This window comes from Diospyros lotus, chromosome 8 (genome assembly GCF_014633365.1).
Source record: "Diospyros lotus cultivar Yz01 chromosome 8, ASM1463336v1, whole genome shotgun sequence".
Classification (NCBI taxonomy): domain Eukaryota; kingdom Viridiplantae; phylum Streptophyta; class Magnoliopsida; order Ericales; family Ebenaceae; genus Diospyros; species Diospyros lotus.
The window spans coordinates 11,677,858-11,697,772 of NC_068345.1; the positions used below are offsets into that span (position 1 = coordinate 11,677,858).

At 42.2% G+C, this 19,915-nt stretch overlaps 1 protein-coding gene across 2 annotated transcripts; it reads right to left on the bottom strand.

Annotated features, from left to right (window-relative positions):
• Window positions 1–68: 68 nt before the first annotated feature.
• Window positions 69–18,936, bottom strand: LOC127808941 (DExH-box ATP-dependent RNA helicase DExH12-like). 2 transcript variants are annotated; one of them, XM_052347680.1, is made up of 4 exons: window positions 18,771–18,936; window positions 15,576–18,567; window positions 3,556–3,945; window positions 69–3,448 (listed from the first exon to the last, which is right to left on the bottom strand). In XM_052347680.1, the coding sequence occupies exons 2-4, from the start codon at window positions 18,537–18,539 to the stop codon at window positions 257–259; spliced, it is 6,546 nt and encodes a 2,181-aa protein (XP_052203640.1). In that variant the 5' UTR covers window positions 18,540–18,567; window positions 18,771–18,936; the 3' UTR covers window positions 69–256. The 2 variants fall into 2 exon arrangements, with proteins under 2 accessions (XP_052203640.1, XP_052203642.1); XM_052347682.1 differs by having other exon boundaries at window positions 15,576–18,563; window positions 18,771–18,932.
• Window positions 18,937–19,915: the final 979 nt, after the last annotated feature.

Sequence of the window (19,915 nt, forward strand, 5' to 3'; positions counted from 1 at the left end):
TTTTTTTTTTTTTTTTTTTTTTTTGGGGGGGGGGGGGGTGGGGGGGGGGGGGGGGGGGGGGGTGCGGATTTTAAGTAAAGCCAACATCATTCATCATTTATAGGATAGTGGACAAAAAAGCAAATCCAGGTACAAAGCTTTTACCACTACTACAGGTACAGAATAGTAGAAATAGAATAGTTAACAAAAAGGCAGGCAGATTGATTGTGCAAGTAATTGTTATAGTAGGAACCTAAACTGAAAAGGAAATCCAGTCTCATTCTCTTCCACTGTCATCGTCGATAGCACCTGCTTCTTTGACATTAACAGAGAAACTATATTCCTGATCACAGCCCAGATAAGAATCGCACATGAAATACAGGGTATACGTCCTCTTGCCGGCTTCTCCAGGAGCAGCAAAATCCAGCTTCACTTTGGCTTTCCTCTGCAAGGACACTCTTTTTATAGCAAGCAACTGGTTCGTTTTGGTATCGCCGACCACAAGCCACCATCCCTCTTCCTTTGCCTTGGGGTACCTGAGGGCATCAACAGGTCCAACCTCTGTCCTGCCCTCGAGATCCCTTTCGAGGGTAACCTGCAAACTGACATCCTCCCCGGCTCCCACATTGTCACCATCAACCACATCGTATGACAGATCAATATTTGGGAAACGGTTGCAAAACCGAGCAATGTCCATCAACTGGATATCTGAGATTTGCAGCAGTTCTCGCCTTTCATCATCCTCCATTTCAACTAGATCAAACACAGTCTCTATGCTCTTCCCAGGGTTCTCCTGGCATTTCTTCGCCAACTCTTTGGTGAAGTGTGGAAGCTGTAGAAGCATGGAATCTCGCTCCCACATGCCCTGTGTCACCATTTGGCTCAGCTCCATCGCCTGAAGTGCTAGGTTAAGCCACCCATTGCTGGAAATGACATCAACCATTGCTTGAAGAAGCCTACTGGCAGAAAGTAGCACTTCGCGCTGATCAGAGGCGAGATTGCCACCCAGCACTTGCCTTGAGAAATGGGCTTGCAACAGTGCATTAGCCTTCACATGTGGGTCCGTGCATTTCGGATTCTCAAAGGAAAACCTCTGGTGATTAATCAACCTCCGGATCAACTCTTCTTCTCCAGGACGAATTGGCAGTAGTGCGTACTCTGAAGCAGAGGCCAAAATCTCCAGAAGGCCCTTCATTTTTGTTTTGGACGTCAAGGACGAGCTGAAACGTTCTATTGTCGTGTAACTGATGTAGTAGTATGACGCTATCATGCCAAGGTTCAAGGGAGAGAGCTCAACATCTTCCTCAATGGCAACACATTTGCTTGCTTCCAGATCACTCAGTGTGCCTTCAACAAGCTCTGAAAGGTGGTCTGAGAGATGCCTGTGGCTGACACCCTGAAGATTGTAGTAGTTCGGATTCTGAGTAAGCCTCCTATACATGAACGTCCATGTGAGATAGTCCACAGCATCTTGCTTGTTCTCAATGACTCCAACCACCACCTCTGCATTCAAATTATCATGCAAGAAATGTTGCAAATGACTCTCGACAGGGAAGGCTTCATACAAAAACTTCTTATAGTATTCCTTACGTGGTGCGTGGCAAAAGATCACACACTTCCCAGAATTATCAACAAGAGGTCGGCTAGCATGGCCCATCATCTGCAACAGATCAGTCACCGGGTAATCAGTATGGGAATTTTCCCGCCCATCATAATATTGTGTTCCCATAACCACCACCAGGTGCGCTGACAATGGCACTCCCCAACACATTGAACTGCTCATTACACATACTTGGATCCATCCAGTTTCAAAGAGAGTTTTCACAATATCTTGGTCTGTAGTAGCAAGACCCTCGTGCAAATAGCCCACACCATATTGCAGTGTCTCTCTCAGCATTGGTTCCTTTATCCTGGAAATGAATGGTTCCAGGTTTTCTGCAGATTGTAACAAGAACATTGGCTTTTCTCCACTGTCCGCACTTGAATATGTCATCAGATCAACCGCAGCAAGTCGTGCATGCTTCCTTGTAGGAACAAACACAATGGCTGGTTTCCCATTCTTGGCATGTTGAACAATTGCAGTATATGTTGGCTTCGACATTGCTTGCATCCTTGCTTCAAAATTAGCTATATCAATTCCCTGAATGTGTATTTCCAGGGGCACAGGACGGACACCTGGAGGGAAATTGAAAAGACCATGAGACGTAGCCCCAATCCATTCACCAAGATCCTTTGCATTTGCAAGGGAAGTAGAGAGTGCCACAATACGGATCCTATTCTCAACTTGGCTCGCAATGTACCTCATCCTAGACACTATGACCTCCAAGATAGGGCCTCCTTGACCACCAATCAAATGAAGTTCATCAACAATGAAAAGACTAACCTGCTGAACATGTTTCCGCTGTTTCCAGCGGCGGGATAAGGCATCCCACTTCTCAGGAGTGCTCACTATAAGTTGACCTTTCTCAAGCAGTTTTAGGTCCATTGCTGTTTCCCCAGTTAATTCAACAACTCTCATCCCTAGACCCTCCCCAAATTTCTTCTTCCAATCATTGTAACGCTCCTTAGCAAGAGCTTCAATAGGAGCTATATATACAGCACGCATGATAGCCTCAGGTCCCTTCTGATGATTTCTCAATATAGCAAACTCTGCACATATTGTCTTTCCACTCCCAGTTGGTGCTGCAACCAAGACATTGTCATCTGTGTTGTACAAGACAGTGAAAACCTGTGTTTGGACAGGGTTGAAATGTTTAAATTCCTGATAGAGAGATTCATATGATGGATTTCTTAATGCAGTCACAGGCAATGGTTGCAAGTCCAATAATTCAGTTGGTGGTGGGTATTTCTCTGGCAGAATAAGGTGCCTGAAAGAAACAGGCAAAACAGACTGTGATCCAAGCCATCTGTCAGACACAACACGAATAAAATACTGAGGAGGAAGAGGTTCATAGATAGAGACTGTGAAACTCAAAGTGTGATCCTCATCAATATACTGCTTCTTCATCAAGAAATATTCATGGTGAAGAATATACTCCCCGTCATTATCCTCCACAATAACCCAAAATGGCTCCACAAACCCATGAACCTTGTCCTCCCACTGAAAGTCTGGTGTAATTGTCAGCTCAACCTTCAAGACAGTGCGAGTAATTGGTTGAACATGAGCTGCCAGGTTAAGTTTTGGGAATTGGTGAATGAATTTATGAAGGGTTCTCCCCATCTTCGGGAAACGGATGAGCTCTCCTAACTCCTGAGAAGAGAGATCATAATACCTATCCCAAGCAATATCTTTCTTCTCCAACTTCATTAAAATTTCATTTGGTATCCCATGAAATTGCCGAAGTGGTGTTTGAACACTCCACATCCTCTTGCTAACCATTTTGCACAAATTTAATGCCTTCTCAGCTAATTGTGCCCATCCTCTTTTCAGTACAATCTCAAAAAGTGCCCGCATAAGCCGTCCAGCACTCTACAACAATAAGACACGAAAAAAGTGAGTACATTTATTTAAGCATTAATTATAAAATTTCTGAATAACTGAAATGAAGTGGATACTAATAGCAATGATAAACCTACCTGAGTTATGAAGACCATGTCAGACGTTAGAGACAACCCTTCAAGTTTTAGCTGTGAAATATAGGCTTGTAGCAATACATTAATCTTAGCACTAGGCTCTTCTAGACTTTCCTTGATGGGAATGGGGACACGATCTAAAAGCTTTGCCAGTTCCATCTTCTCATCTTGTCTCACTGTTACATACTTGAATTCTTCACTGAGAGAGAACAATCGACAGAGTTCAATATCTCCCATTGTAGGCTTCAAATGCTCGTTATATGTGGATATTGTTCCATGAGTAATATAGTAGTAACTGGCTATGCGACCCAGGTCAGTAATTTGAAAATAACCACTTTTCCTGTCATACTTGACTAGGTTGTTCTTATCCAATATTATTGCTGCCGAATGAATCTGCAAAAAGATGTCATAACAGAAAAATCATGACCATGACCATGACATGACATATCAAATGAGTCATCATCTCATATATGTTCTTGTGAGTAATAAAAGATATTAGCAAAGACAGCCAAATTGGTGTGAAACCATTTGGTTGTCATTTTACAATAATAAAAAGAGGTGACAGATATAATTAAGTACTTAACTCTCTACAATAAAAACAAGTTGACAAAAGACCATGAGAGAATATATACAAGGTCTTCTCCATGCCAATAAAGGCCTTTTAGAAGTACAGCCTCCCAAAATTCAGATTTAATTGATTATCTCCGGCCCACTCTATCTCACATATACACTGTTATTTTATATCCTTCACCTATGTTCTATCAAATTAATTCCTCCTTTTTGTAAGTTAACTGTCTCTTCCTTTCCCAATTCTTTTGCCTTTATTTCTCATTATGTTGCATACCTAAAAACATAAATTAACAAACATATTCTTTTTGCATGTCAATACTTAATGGATGCAAAGAAGTCCTCCCCACATTCTAATAGTTATACCAAGAACCAATAATTAGAATACAAACAACAGCAGGATTGAAAAATGGATGAAAGGCTTCTTTTTAAATGTTTGATGAGCAGATTACCTATTACGCTATGAAAATATGTTTTTCTTATCTAATCACTTAAGAACCAAATAAACAAATGAATGGGAGATTGCAGGCTTCAGAATAACATTGGAGGAAAAGATAGAATTGAGATCAACAAAAGTATACTTCTGACAATTTCATCTATGCTCGGTCCTGTCACGGACCACTCCTAAATTCCCTAACTACCCTTAATTTCTCGTTGTAAAAGCTAGTATAGGAGAGTAACTAACCGCACATGTAGCAGTAGTTATAGGGTGGAAGTAATAAAGAGCGGGAAACTCCTTTCATATTCAAATTTGTAAGTGATCAATATAAAAGGTTGATCGCTCATGGCAAACGCATGAATAGATTGATTCCAATTTCAAACACACTCATCCTCTCTAAAATTCTCTTTCCCTTCCTCAAAATTCTATCTCTCTCTTCCTCTCCGTCAATTCTCTCCCGCGAGAGTTCTCTAAGAACCGAGAAGCTCACTGCTACCAGGCTGCACCTGACAATTTGGTATCAGAGCGATCCAAGCCAATTCAACTGTGAACCGATCTGGATATGTCAAATGGCACAAGAATGAAGAACATGGAGGCGCAACTACACCAATTCGAATCCACAGTCTCAGACTTGTAGGCGCGAGTAGATCAACTCGAATTAGGATCAAATCATAACCACGAGGCGATCGTTTCTATTGACCGCAAACTAGATGGGGCGGTCAATCAGATCAAGGAAGAGGTAGGAACGCAAATCCGAGAGTAGCTTCAAGGATTCATGGTTATGTTTGCGCGGCAACAATCAATAAGTCTCTCTCCAGATTTTCCTCCTCGGGATAGGGTGGATCCGATTCTTCCCAGCCACGGGATGAGCCAGAGGAGGCCGGTAGCCTCGAAGGTTGGGGAGGAGCCAGGGGATATAGGAGATCGCGTGACCGGCCGGAGGCCAGTAGGAACTGGTATCCTTGGGCATTCGGGAATACCAATGCCAAAATTGGATATCCCCATGTTTGATGGGAATACACCCCGTTGGTGGATTAGGCGACGTGAGAGAGCCTTCGAGTGGTTTGGAATTTCGGAGCACCAGAAAGTAACCATGGTTGCAGCCTACTTAAACGATGCTGGGGATGATTGGTACCAAAGATAGGCGAAGACAAGGGAAGAGTGTCACTGGGCAGAGTTTGCAACAGAACTCTGCGAGCGGTTTGGAGAAAGGGGAATGACTGACGTAGTGGAAGAATTTAACAAGATTAGGCAAAGTGGATTGATGATCGAGTACCAAAGGAGGTTTGAAGAGTTGAAGGCACTGATGCTTAACCATAATCCTTACCTCACAGAGGCTTATTTTGTCTCCAGTTTTATCAGTGGTCTGAATGAAGAACTGAAGCCTATGGCTAAGGTGCTACAGCCCCAGACTCTTAAGCATGCTACTGATAGTGCCCGGTTGCATGAGTTAGCAGTGGAGGCGCTTATGAAGAAGCAACGGTTGGTGAGTAGGGGAGGAACACACAATGTGTTAACTCCCATTGGAAGGGCCCCGATCAGAGAAAATTGGAAGGGAATACAAGGAACGCAAAATTCACTTCCACTAGCCCCCACAGCTGAAGGGGAGAAACTGGTAGAGCAGAGGAGATAGGCCAACCTCTGTTATAAGTGTGGGGATAGGTACTTTCCAGGCCATCAATGTCGGAAACAACTGTTGTTGTTGGAAGGAGAGGAGGAGTGCTTGAGAGAAGAAGTACTGGAGGGTCAGGAAGAAGGAGAAGAAGACAATGGTGAGATTTCGCTGCATGCCTTGAAGGGTTTAGCTAATAACAAGATTGTTAAAGTGGAAGGAAGAGTGGGGGATTGCAAGCTTATGATTCTCATAGACAGTGGAAGCACCCACAGCTTTATAGATGAAGGAACGGCTAAGAGACAAAGTGTTCATTAATTAACACTCAGTCGCTGGCAGTAACTGTGGCTAATGGAAGTAAAGTGGTTAGCCAATCAGCTTGTGCGGGTTTTTGCTGGACTATACAAAGGGAAAGCTTCGAGACAGATCTTAGGCTGCTCAAATTGGGAGGATGTGATATAGTCTTGGGAGTGGACTGGATGAAGCATGTGAGTCCTATATGTTTCGATTTTAATAAGATGGAAGTCACTTTTGAGAAGGATGGGAGAAGATTGATGCTAGTGGGAAACAAGGAGGTGGGTATGTGTAAAATGATCATAGACAAGAGACTACAGAAATTATTCAAACGCAGAATGAGCAGGGCGGCTCAACTTTTTTCTATCCAAGTGGTAGGAGGAGAAGAAGAGGAGCCCAAAGAGCAAGGTGATCTGCTGGTGGTGGTAAGCAACCCACATCCAACTACTTGGGAGGTAAGGCAACTTGACTCAATAGATTTACTATTGGTTGAATATGAGGATCTGTTTAAGGAGCCCACAACCCTACCTCCATCCCGAACCCATGACCACACCATTAACCTTAAACCCCAATCCGAACCTTGCAATTCTCGAGCCTACCGTTACCCCCCAACCCAAAAAACAAAAATAGAGAAAATGATCAAAGAAATGCTACAAAATTCTCTAATTCAGCCTAGCCACAGCCCCATTGCGTCCCCAGTGTTGTTGGTTAAAAAAAAAGATGGTTCATGGCATTTTTGTGTAAATTATCGACAGCTAAACGCCATGACTGTCAAAGACAAATTTCTCATTCCACTTATTGAGGATCTTTTGGATGAATTGAAGGGGGCAACTATTTTTTCTAAACTAGACTTTCGAGCTGGCTATCATCATATTAGAATGAGCCCAAACGATACCCATAAAACTGCCTTTCGTACCCATCAAAGCCATTACGAATTTTTGGTAATGCCCTTTGGCCTCACCAATGCACCAGCTACATTCCAATCCTTAATGAACCAAATCTTTGAACCGCACCTCCGCACCTTTATACTTGTATTTTTTTATGATATATTGGTATATAGCCGAGACTTTAAACAGCACATTACACACCTAAAGGCTACTTTTGAGATCCTTAGAGTCAACCAATTGTATATCAAAAAGTCGAAGTGTTCCTTTGCACAAAAACAAGTAGAATATTTGGGGTATATTACCTCTGGAGATGGGGTTAACACTGATCCCAGCAAGGTGGCAGCCATGCAAGAGTGGCCAAGACCTTCAAATCTTAAGTCCTTAAGGGGCTTCCTTGGGTTAACAAGTTACTACCAACGATTCGTGAAAGGGTACAGTATAATAAGTCAACCACTAACTCAATTGTTAAAGAAAGATGCATTCAAGTGGGGGCCGGAAGCTGAGGCAGGGTTTAAACAGCTGAAGAGGGCCATGAGTGAGGCACCTGTGTTGGAATTGTCGGATTTCAACAAAACGTTTGTGGTTGAAACAAATGCTTGTGATAATGGGGTAGGGGTGGTACTGATGCAAGAGGGCAGGCCCATAGCATTCCTTAGCCAAGCTTTATCCCCACAACATGAAGGGCTAAGTATTTACGAAAAGGAGTTTGTGGCAATCTTATTAGTAGTGAAAAAATTGAGACACTACTTGGAAAGAGGTCAGTTTGTGATCAAAACTGACCATCAAAGCCTCAAATACTTGTTGTAGCAGAGACTCCACACACAATTACAGAAAAAGGGTATGGATAAATTGATGGGGCTTGATTATACAATACAATATAAAAAAAGGGAAAGACAATATAGTGGCAGACGCTCTACCATGCTGTGTGGAGGAGGGTGAGACCACTGCCATTTCAGCAGCCATACTAGAATGGTATCAAGAAGTGGCAAGTAGCTATGAGCTTGATGAATTGATGAAAAAGATATTGAAGCGGCTGGTGTTGGATCCTAATAGTAAGAAAGGTTACACATTACAGAATGGGGTGCTGAGATATAAAGGGAGAATAGTGGTTGGGGATTGCCCACAGTTAAAAGACAAGATCGTCCATGCCTTACACGGATCTCCTTTGGGGGGACATTCAGGGATCCAGAACACCTACGTCAAGGTCAAACAACTTTTCTTTTGGCCGAAGTTGAAAGAAACAGTGGTTCAATTCGGTATGGGGCGTGATGCTTGCAAACGGTGCAAATATAAAACAATGGCCACACCAGGACTCCTACAACCTTTAGAAATTCCAAGGCAAGCATGGGAAAGCCTATCCATGGACTTTGTGGAAGGCTTCCTAAGTCTGAAGGAAAGAACTGCATAATGGTAGTGGTTGATCGGCTCACAAAATTTGCCCATTTCATCAGGCTATCCCACCCCTACACTACCCAAGAGGTCGCTAGAGTATTCTTGGACTGGGTTATTAAGTTGCACGGGGTTCCCAAGACCATTATTTCTGACCGTGATAAGGTATTTACTAGCTTGTTCTGGTAGGCTCTTTGGAAGAATATGGGGACCAAACTCAAGATGTCATCAACCTACCATCCTCAAACGGATGGACAGACAGAAAGGGTTAACCAATGTTTGGAAAATTACTTGAGGTGCCTCAATTTTGAACAGCCAAAGCAGTGGTACAAGTGGCTGGCTTTAGCCCATTGGTGGTATAATTCCAGCTACCACAGCTCCATACGAAGATCACCATTTGAAGCTCTTTTTGGATATAAACCCCCTTTCCTACCAGTGCCCCCTGAGTTTGTTAAAGTAGCAGAGGTAGATGACTACCTTCAACAGTGGCAAGGAATTCTTCAACAGTTAAAGAAAGACTTAGTTATGGCAAGAAATCGAATGAAGCAACAAGCTGACAAAGGGCGAACCGAGAGGGAGTTTTTGGTAGGAGAATCAGTGTACCTAAAGTTGAGACTGATGCAGGTGCGGGCAGTGATTGGAGAGCCCACTACTAAATTGAGCCCAAGGTACTATGGTCCATTCGCTATAACAGCAAAGCTAGGAAAGGTCGCTTATCAGCTCCAACTACCGGAGGGATCTCTAATTCATCCGATCTTTCACGTATCATTACTCAAGAGAGGTGAGGACAACCAGCCTACTAGTTCATGCCTACCCCACCAGGAGTCCAAGTCCAAAATTACCAAAGGAACTAGAAGCTATCTTGGACAAAAGAGTGATCCACAAACACGGGAGCCAGCTGCCTAACGAAGACAGCACTTGGGAATACCTCCCATAACTGCTCAAACAGTTTCCGAGCGTTGCAAGTCTACTCTATATTTCTTGAGGACGAGAAATTTTTTTCAAGGGGAGTGTAAATTGTCACGAACCACTCCTAAATTCCCTAACTACCCTTAATTTCTCATTGTAAAAGCTAGTATAGGAGAGTAACTAACTGCACATGTAGCGATAGTTATAGGGTGGAAGTAATAAAGAGCGGGAAACTCCTTTCATATTCAAATTTTAAGTGATCAGTATAAAAGGCTAATCGCTCACGGCAAACGCATGAATAGATTGATTCCAATTTCAAACACTCTCATCCTCTCTAAAATTCTCTTTCCCTCCCACAAAATTCTCTCTCTCTCTTCCACTCCGTCAATTCTCTCCCACGAGAGTTCTCTAAGAATCGAGAAGATCACTGCTACCAGGCTGCACCTGATATGTCCTTACAATAATTATGAGAGTAAAAGATAAACAGAATAAAATGAGAATAATATAATCTGTGGCCATCGAGTGAGCAAGTTAAAATGGGTTCAAGAAGTCGACGGCCAAGGAACTGCTCTCGCCTGGTATTTCCGAAGTCTGGTAGCAACTACAATGGGTTCAAGAAGTCGTTCAGATCCGCTTCTTACCATCTGCGTCGAAATCACTGACCAATCAAAGCGGCAGTACCCCACAAAACTCCGGTTGGAATTCTCGATCAAAATCGCAACACCCAACCGTGCCTACAGGAATTAATCGTTGGAAGTAATTTTACCGATCTTCAACTCAAATCACAACCACAGCCAAGGATGGACTGCTCTGATACCATTTGTCACGAACCTAGGGTTCGTGATAGGTAAAAGAGGAATTGGGGAATGAAATCAAAATTGTAGGAGGGGGAAATGGGGCAGAAATGGGGGGAAGAAATCAGTAGAAAGTGAAAGAGTAATAGAGAGAAATGAGAGGGAGAATTGGAGAGAAATGTAGAGAGGAAAATAGAGATTCAATATCAATTTTTCAGCATACCCAACAAACCAATAGCAGTAGCCTTATATAGGCATTACAAGCTCACTAACGGCCTAGCACATGCACCCCATGTGCTTCTAAAATATCTTCTAACTACTATTATAATACTATTACTATATTGCCCTTTACTTACTACTTGAGTCATGACAATTCCCCCCTCCTTGAGAGAGTTCTTGTCCCAAAGAACTTACAACAATTTAACCATTACTCCTCAACCAATACCAACTCTCTCTAGCTTAGTTGTTCCTTCCTTTATCATTCCCTTTCTAGGCCGCTTCTTCTTTGTTCTTAGATACTCCTCGGCTGAAACCGAAATGATAATCAGTGCAATCAAAGCTGCATCTTCTTCCAAGGAGCGGCATACCATTTCCCGTGGGTTGGTGATAGCTACCAGATTAAGATAGCTTGTACCCATAGATTGAGGATCCAATATGATGCCAAATCCAGTCAATATATCCTCATCTAGTGCCTTCATTGCATTTAGCTGCTTCTGGTCACAAGCAACAGCTGAAACTTGCAGTCCTTCAGCCTTCAATTGATGTTGCTCCTCAACCTCAAAATTTACAGCAACATTGTGGCACATTTTAGGATCAGATCTACACACCTTCACAACATTGGAAGATATTTCAGCTACAAGTAGACCATCTTCATAGCAGTTCTCATCATCAATCTGATTTGTAGACTGATTCTCAACACAATTTTTAGCTTCTTTCTCCTGCAACATTTGGCCTAAACTGATGTCTTTGTAACCTCTCTTTACTTCTTCAGAATCATTGGTTACCCTTGACAAGTTTTCTTCAGTTCCAGCCAATGGTTCTTTAGTCCCAACATGATTTATCACTTGTTTAATAACTGAATTTTCATCCACCCGAGGAGACAAATTCCCAACCTTAAGCTTGGTAGCTTGCAGCTCATTATCAACTGATCCAGGCTTCCCATCTAGTTTAAAATCATCTGACAACTCATCATTTCGATTGGATGGGGCAAAATTTTCACTGCAATGTTCACCACGCTCTTGGTTCCGCCTTTCCTTCATTTCTGATTCATGCTCCAACTCTTCCATAAAATGATCAATGCTCCTTGCTTCCTTGTTTGCTCTTTCTTTCAGCTTCTCCTCTTGCTGCTCCATTCCAAGGAATTCCTCCTTGTTAAAGCTTCCGTGATAATCATCAAAATATTCCACCGGAAAGTTGTAATGATATTTCTTAATCAGTATCATTGCAAACTCTTGTAGCTTCTCGCAGAACATTTGACCGAATTCCTTGCACTCTTTATCAAACCCACTGCTGGTTCCTTTGTCCTTGTTGCTGCCAGCAGAAAATGCAGCCTCCTTTGGCTGCCATTGAGGTTCCATTCCAACTGAAAGTGAAGCATTCTGCTTCACGTATGCACTGTCTCCCCTAGCTTTACGAGTAGGACACCCAATTGGAAATGCAGCCTTCTTTGGCTGCCATTGAGGTTCCATTCCAGCTGAAAGTGAAGCTTTCTTCTGCTGCAATTGAAGGCTCATCTGCTCCATGTATGCGCTGCCTCCCCTAGCTTCACGAGTAGGACAACTCAAAGGCCAATAAACAGGAGCTTTGTACATCCTAAATCGCTCACTTCTCTTCAGCGTGTACCTCTCAACAGTCATCCTGAAGCTGATCCAAGAAGTGGCAAATTGCAGCCACTGTTCTGCTTCAAGGTCCAGTTTATTGTAGCAGCGGAAGAAGTTGCACAGTTCCAGCAACTTGATTAGCCTCCTAGAATCCCTAGATCTCCATCAGAAGTGTGAATCAAGCACTACAGTGGTCACCTTCACAACCGAAATTGCCGAAGTCACGGAACTAATTTAGATCGCCTGCTGATCCGAGTTTCTGTAATCGCCTTCAAATTCCGAGAGTCAAGCTCCTTGCGTCGGAATCAATTGGCCAAGTCGTCTTCCAATTCCAAACCTCAAATATCAGTCGACCTCACCTCCTTGTGCGCTGAACTCAATTTCTGAGATTCAACCAGAAATTAATCAACTAATCAACAGAAAAAAAGAGTAGAGAACTGACACGGGTAGGGGTTCGCCCAGCTGTAGGAAATCATGCTGGTAAGGAGTTCGTCAGTTCTCCTGAAGATCGAACAGCCAGCGCTAGGTTACCACTTCAACTCCGGCTCACTGAAATCGCAGCTGCGAATGGACCTCCTGCTCGCCTCCAAGAAAATCGATCCACTCTTCCGCTTCTGTGGCTTACGGTTAATGAACGCCACCTCACCCACTGCTTCAAGAAGTCGCCCAAACTTAATTCGCCTCAAACGGAATCCGCAGAGATTTGGGTTGGTTTCGCATTCAAGTCTGGAGAGTCACAACAACACTCCTTGCTGAAGTAGCTCTGGTACATGGTCAGATGAATAAATCGTCGGGAGCTCGTTTGAGAGTTGGTTTGGCTGCTTTGCTCTCATTTCGGTAATGGAGGGAGGAAGAAGGGTGAAGCAACCGAAGAAGGCCACTCGATTAACTAAAGCAGAAGGAGTCGACGGCCATGGAATTGCTCTCGCCTGGTATTTTCGAAGTCTGGTAGCAACTACAATGGGTTCAAGAAGTCGCTCAGATCCGCTTCTTACTGTCTGCGTCGAAATCACTGACCAATCAAAGCGGCAGTACCCCACAAAACTCCGGTTGGAATTCTCGATCAAAATCGCAACACCCAGCCGCGCCTACAGGAATTAATCGTTGGAAGTAATTTTACCGATCTTCAACTCGAATCACAACCACAACCAAGGATGGACTGCTCTGATACCATTTGTCACGAACCTAGGGTTCGTGATAGGTAAAAGAGGAATTGGGGAATGAAATCAGAATTGTAGGAGGGGGAAATGGGGAAAAAATGGGGGGAAGAAATCAGTAGAAAGGGAAAGAGTAATAGAGAGAAATGAGAGGGAGAATTGGAGAGAAATGTAGAGAGGAAAATAGATATTCAATATCAATTTTTCAGCATACCCAACAAACCAATAGCAGTAGCCTTATATAGGCATTACAAGCTCACTAACGGCCTAGCACATGCACCCCATGTGCTTATAAAATATCTTCTAACTATTATTATAATACTATTACTATATTGCCCTTTACTTACTACTTGGGTCATGACAAGTTTGTTAAAGTAGCAGAGGTAGATGACTACCTTCAACAGTGGCAAGGAATTCTTCAACAGTTAAAGAAAGACTTAGCTATGGCAAGAAATCGAATGAAGCAATAAGCTAACAAAGGGCGAAGCGAGAGGGAGTTTTTGGTAGGAGAATCAGTGTACCTAAAGTTGAGACCGATGCAAGTGCGGGCGGTGATTGGAGAGCCCACTACTAAATTGAGCCCAAGGTACTATGGTTCATTCGCTATAATAGCAAAGCTGGGAAAGGTCGCTTATCAGCTCCAACTACCGGAGGGATCTCTAATTCATCCGATCTTTCACGTATCATTGCTCAAGAGAGGTGTGGACAACCAGCCTACTAGTTCATACCTACCCCACCAGGAGTCCAGGTCCAGAATTACCAAAGGAACCAGAAGCTATCCTGGACAAAAGAGTGATCCACAAACACGGGATTGCCCTAATGCAAGTGTTAATAAAATGGAGCCAGCTGCCTAACGAAGACAGCACTTGGGAATACCTCCCATAACTGCTCAAACAGTTTCCGAGCGTTGCAAGTCTACTCTATATTTCTTGAGGACGAGAAATTTTTTTCAAGGGAAGGGTAAATTGTCACGAACCACTCCTAAATTCCCTAACTACCTTTAATTTCTCGTTGTAAAAGCTAGTATAGGAGAGTAACTAACCGCACATGTAGCGATAGTTATAGGGTGGAAGTAATAAAGAGCGGGAAACTCCTTTCACATTCAAATTTTAAGTGATCAGTATAAAAGGCTGATCGCTCACGGCAAACGCATGAATAGATTGATTCCAATTTCAAGCACTCTCATCCTCTCTAAAATTCTCTTTCCCTCCCACAAAATTCTCTCTCTCTCTTCCACTCCGTCAATTCTCTCCCACGAGAGTTCTCTAAGAACCGAGAAGCTCACTGCTACCAGGCTGCACCTGATAGGTCCTTACAATAATTATGAGAGTAAAAGATAAACAGAATAAAATGAGAATAATATAATCTGTGGCCATCGAGTGAGCAAGTTAAAACCCTGGGTCCTGGCCTAAATATTATAACATATATATTTGATTACCCAAACAATAAGGGCAAGCATATTCAAACAAGCACATGCAAGTGCATACACATACATGTAAAGGAGAGCCACAGTGACACCACAAAACCATGTCCTAGGAATCAAATAATACCAAGGATACTTTTTCATAATAGACACTTCCAATACTTCAACTAACTGATTTACTATTCTCCACAACACTTGCATTGCACATCTCCACAAGATATGGGATGCAACAACAATATTACCACCAATTCACAAAAACCAACACTCATATACACCTCCAAAATTTTAAAATTGAACTCTAGTTATCATAACAACAAAAACATCACAAGCCCTAATTCCAATAAGTGGAGTCAAGTACATAAACTCTAAATCTCCAATCATTGAACTCTGGTTCGTGAACATTACTTAAAAATAATTTCTTCGGATATTTAAATCTCTCTAAATTCAGCTCCCACTATCAACTCCATCAGCAACATAATATTGACATTAAAGACAAATTTGTCAGTACAAGGTGAAATAAGTAAACTGTTTGACCATTTTCCCACATAAAAAACAGTGATAAGCAGAACTTGTAACATAGACTTAAATGAAAATAAGTGGGAAAAACTTCTAGCTAGAAGAACCATAAAATTACAATAATACGAGAGACAATAAAAATAAGTATACAAAAACAAGTCTTAAGTTCACAGTAAGGGAAGCTGCAACAAGATTAACCTTAAGAAAGAAGCTTACCAGATCAGCTCTCCGCTCCTCCAAAGTTATGTCCGTCGCCAACGCATCAGGTGCCAAACCATACAGAGTAGGATTCCGCAGCATCCGAATATACAAATAAGTATAACCGAGCCAACTCAATGCTTCTCTAGCATTTTGCACAGTTCCAAGGACAATTTCCGCATTTAACTGATCTGCCAACTTCGATATGAACTGGCTCTCAATAGGAAGTTGTTGGTTCATCAAAGAAAGGTAATATTGCAGTTCACTATGACCAGTTATAATTATTCCTTCCCCATAAGAATCATATTGAGGCCTCCCAGCACGCCCCAGCATCTGCATAACATCCAGGGGACTCAATTCAGTCCATGCCCCCTTTTCAGGATTGTAAATCTGGGTGCCTTTGATGATGACAGTATGAGCAGGTAAATTGACACCCCAAGCAAGAGTTGCTGTGGAAACAAGCACTTGCACATGTCCATCAGCAAAGAGATCCTCAACCAGCTGGCGGTCAGCCCTAGCCATCCCTGCATGATGAATTGCAAAGCCATATGGCAATAGATCTTTAAGATCATTACTTTTTACCAGTTCAGTATGGCTATGTAGTATTTCTCGGCTCACACTATCTTCTTTCAAGAATCTGCCAAGAGTGTCATTAGCAAGTGCAGTATCTCTTATTGCACGGGCTGTTTTTGCTGTCTCTTTCCTTGAGTGGACAAAGATAAGAACCTGGTGTTTTCCTGCTATATCAATAACCTTCTCATAACAAACATCATTCATTAATTGGAATCTCTGCAGTGGCTTCTTCACTGTGATTCCAATATACTGTTGGGCAAGGGGACAAGGCCTGTAACTATTATCAAAATGGAAAAGTCCTTTATTCAGATCAACACGTAAAAACAAGGCTACATCCTCATAGTTAGGTAGGGTAGCAGATAAGCCAACCAATCGAATATGCTCTTTTGTGGTTTCAATTTGCCTCACAGTTCTTGCAACAATACTTTCAAGAACTGGACCTCTGTTATCATGCAGAAGATGAATCTCATCAACAATTAGCAGTTTCACAAGCTGTGTATAGGTGCGATCTCCTGATTTTCTGGTTATAATATCCCACTTTTCTGGAGTTGTGACAATGATCTGGGTTTCTTCTATTTGTTGGCGGGTAAGGGACTGATCACCACTCAGCTCTTTCACCTTGATATCATAATGCTGAAGACGGTTAGACAGATTACCAACCACTTCAGCAACAAGTGCCTTCATTGGTGCCACATAGACAATCTTGTAATTGCTACGGTCGAAAGACCCATCTTCATTTCTGTGCAATGCAATCTGCTGAAGTATGGTTAGCATTGCAACATTCGTCTTCCCTGCCCCAGTTGGGGCGCATAGCAGTACATTCTCAGCTGTAAAAAGGGCTGTTTCATAAACTTTACTCTGAACCCTATTCAACTGGGTCATTCCTTTGAAAGCTGGCTGTGCCCAGTCTGGCATATCAGATATCTTTATAAGCTCTTCACCAGGATCAAGTGGTTTTGGCTTTAAAGCTGGGACATGAACTTCTTCATATCCCTTCCTATGGTTCCGGTAAGACCCCAGAGGAAGCTCGCACTTTTTGTTTGCCATCAAGAGACCACCTTGGTGAAATGAAAGGCTGTCAAGATCAAGCAACTGCCGCTGACCCTTCACCCAACCACCATCGGCATCTCTATCCACAAGCCCCCTTCGTCCCCATTCCCCATCAACACCACTCTCGTCTTTCAAACGACGTGCCTCCTCTCTTATGCTTTTCTCCAAGTTCTTTTGCCTCTCTTTTGCAGTTGCACGTGTGGCATGCAACTGCTCCAAAATCGCAGCCAACTCTGGCCCCAATCCCAACATTTCTTCTTCAATTTTCTTCCTCTTCTCCTGGTCTTCAGCCCTGGCTAGACGGGTACACCATACTATCTTCAGTCTGTTTCGCAACAGATACTTAATGAGGGTGAACTTCTCAAATTGGAGATGCACTAACAACTTCGTTTCAACTTCGCGGTCATCACCTTCAGCTAGGATCTTAAGAACCTCCTCTGCAAGCTTCTGGCTCTGCTGCGGGTCTATCTGTTGCTCGTATGCCTGAGAAATCTTCCTCTGAAGCCAATATGCATCAATATCTTGCACATTAAGTGTCATGCCTTCATCAGCTGCCTGTGTGTCATCATCATCAATTCCACCACCCATCTGCATGGCACCAGCACCAGTTCCTTCCATCACATCATCTTCCTCTTCGTCATCCTCCTGCACCATATCAAGATCACTTTCTTCTTCCTCCTCTTCGTTCTCTTCAAACTCAACAGCAACACCAACATCGTCATCCAGAGCATCATCACCATTAGCTGCAGCCGAACCACCAGCATCACCACCATCATGATAATCAGAGATAAGCTTCCCAATGGAAACTAGCTGGTCAAAAATTTGATTTGGAATGGGATTCAAGAGTTTCTCAATCTCCTTCTTCTTGTCGGGATTTTTTACTGTCTCGTTCTTGAGGACAGCCAATATCTCATCAGCCGCACCACTAACTATGTTGAGGGGTTGGCCACCCAACTGCTGTTGAATGACACTAAGCATGGCCTCATAGGCTGCCCTAGTTTCCTTGGTCTTAGGCTGGTAAACTCCTTCATCTGTCGAAGTGAGTACGCTCTCTTCTTGGAGGCGCCTTCTCTTGCTCTGCCTGGTAGGCATGGGTTCAGAAGCAAGTGCTTCACGCTCCTTCTTCTTCTTGCTACTAGCTTTTTTGAGTTTCTCGTCTAATTCGGGGGGTCTACCCCTGTAAGCACGGTCGCCAAAGGTCTTGGGATCTATCTTGCCATAGAGGGACTCGGGCTCGCCAGTGGGCTCGTGGGTGTCGCGAGGCCGAGAATCAGTGGTCAGCACAAGACTCGAGTTGGCTCGATATTCATACTGCTTGAAACGGGCGTGTGCCTCCGCACCGCCGCCCAGATGCGCCATCTCTGAAACTCAAAACCAGAAACCCTAGCTACAAACAAACGCGACAAATCAAAATTTCAATTTCAAAGTGAATAATCCCCGATTTATAGAGATGTACAGAAACGAAGAGCAAGTTATACAGAAACCACACCGATTCCAAATAGAACGAAATGCCTAGATAGATGAAATAGCAAAGTTATCGGAGAATAGTACAGAGAATGGGGTTTAAGTGAAGAATAAACGAGGACTAACCTTTGTTTGCAACCTATATACTGCAGCGCTAGTGAAGATGACGAAAGAAGTTGCAAAAATCGCCGCCGTGGAGTGATGGTCGCCGGCCGTCCGTCCGTCCCTCGAAAAACCTACCTAAGCTCTGAGAAGAGTGAGACTCCGCGATCCTTTATGTACCTATTACTGGTCTTGCCAGGCAACCGACTTAATATAATCAAAATTCATTTCTAATAGGCAATAATAATAGCCCATTTGTTTCACGAAAAAATGAGCGGTATTACGTATAAATAATCACTGATTTATAACTAAATTTAACATTTCATTGAGGTGCATACTTATTGAGGCTGATATATATATATAATAATTAAATTAACATTCAAGCCTCAACTTCAACTTCAACTTCAACTTCAACTTGCATCCATCCCCCAAACATATCACCAACCATCCCAATTTTCTATCTTAAAGTTGTATTATAAAATATCATGTTAAAGTTTATTAAAATGTTAAGTTGAAAACAAAATTCAAAAAATAATAATTAATATATATGTATCAACTTAGTAGGTACTTTAAATTAATTACTTCATCTAATGATTTTTTTGGTTAAAATCATAATTAATAAATATTTTAGTAAAAATAATTAACAATTTAAAAATAATATATTGGTAAGTTTTCCAATAATCTTGAGTTCTTCTTGATTTATTCGTGTTTTAAAACTAATCTCATTTACATATTAGATCTTGCATTATTGGTGCAAATAAGAAAATATAACAAGACAAAAGAATATTATATTATATAAATTAAAAATATAAGATTATCCCATGATATTTTAAGAGTCAAAAAAGTTGTAAACTAATCAAATATATGTTCTCTCTAGACTTAAAAGCGATTGTAGATACAAATATAACCAAGGTATCACAAGTTACAAATGGAATGATAAAAAACCAAGAACGATTAACTTTCACCAAATCAATGTGTTAAATCCTTCGTCTTCGTCTTCTAATTGTTCATTTAGATATGTATCCAATTCATTTTTACTTAATGCATTTCCACAAGAGTCATCTCTTAGCCTTTTGTAATCCTCCACATGACTTCTGTAACACCTCGAAAATTAAGAAATAAATAATTATTATTAATTTTGATGTTTGAAGTCATTATGAAATATTTGA

Excerpts from the sequence above, each read along its gene's own strand:
- LOC127808941 (XM_052347680.1), bottom strand. The coding sequence starts at position 18,539 with ATGGCGCATCTGGGCGGCGGTGCGGAGGCACACGCCCGTTTCAAGCAG. Across the intron at positions 3,946-15,575 it reads AGGAGCGGAGAGCTGATCTG|ATTCATTCGGCAGCAATAAT; the intron begins GTAAGCTTCTTT and ends ATCTTTTTGCAG. Across the intron at positions 3,449-3,555 it reads ACATGGTCTTCATAACTCAG|AGTGCTGGACGGCTTATGCG; the intron begins GTAGGTTTATCA and ends TTATTGTTGTAG.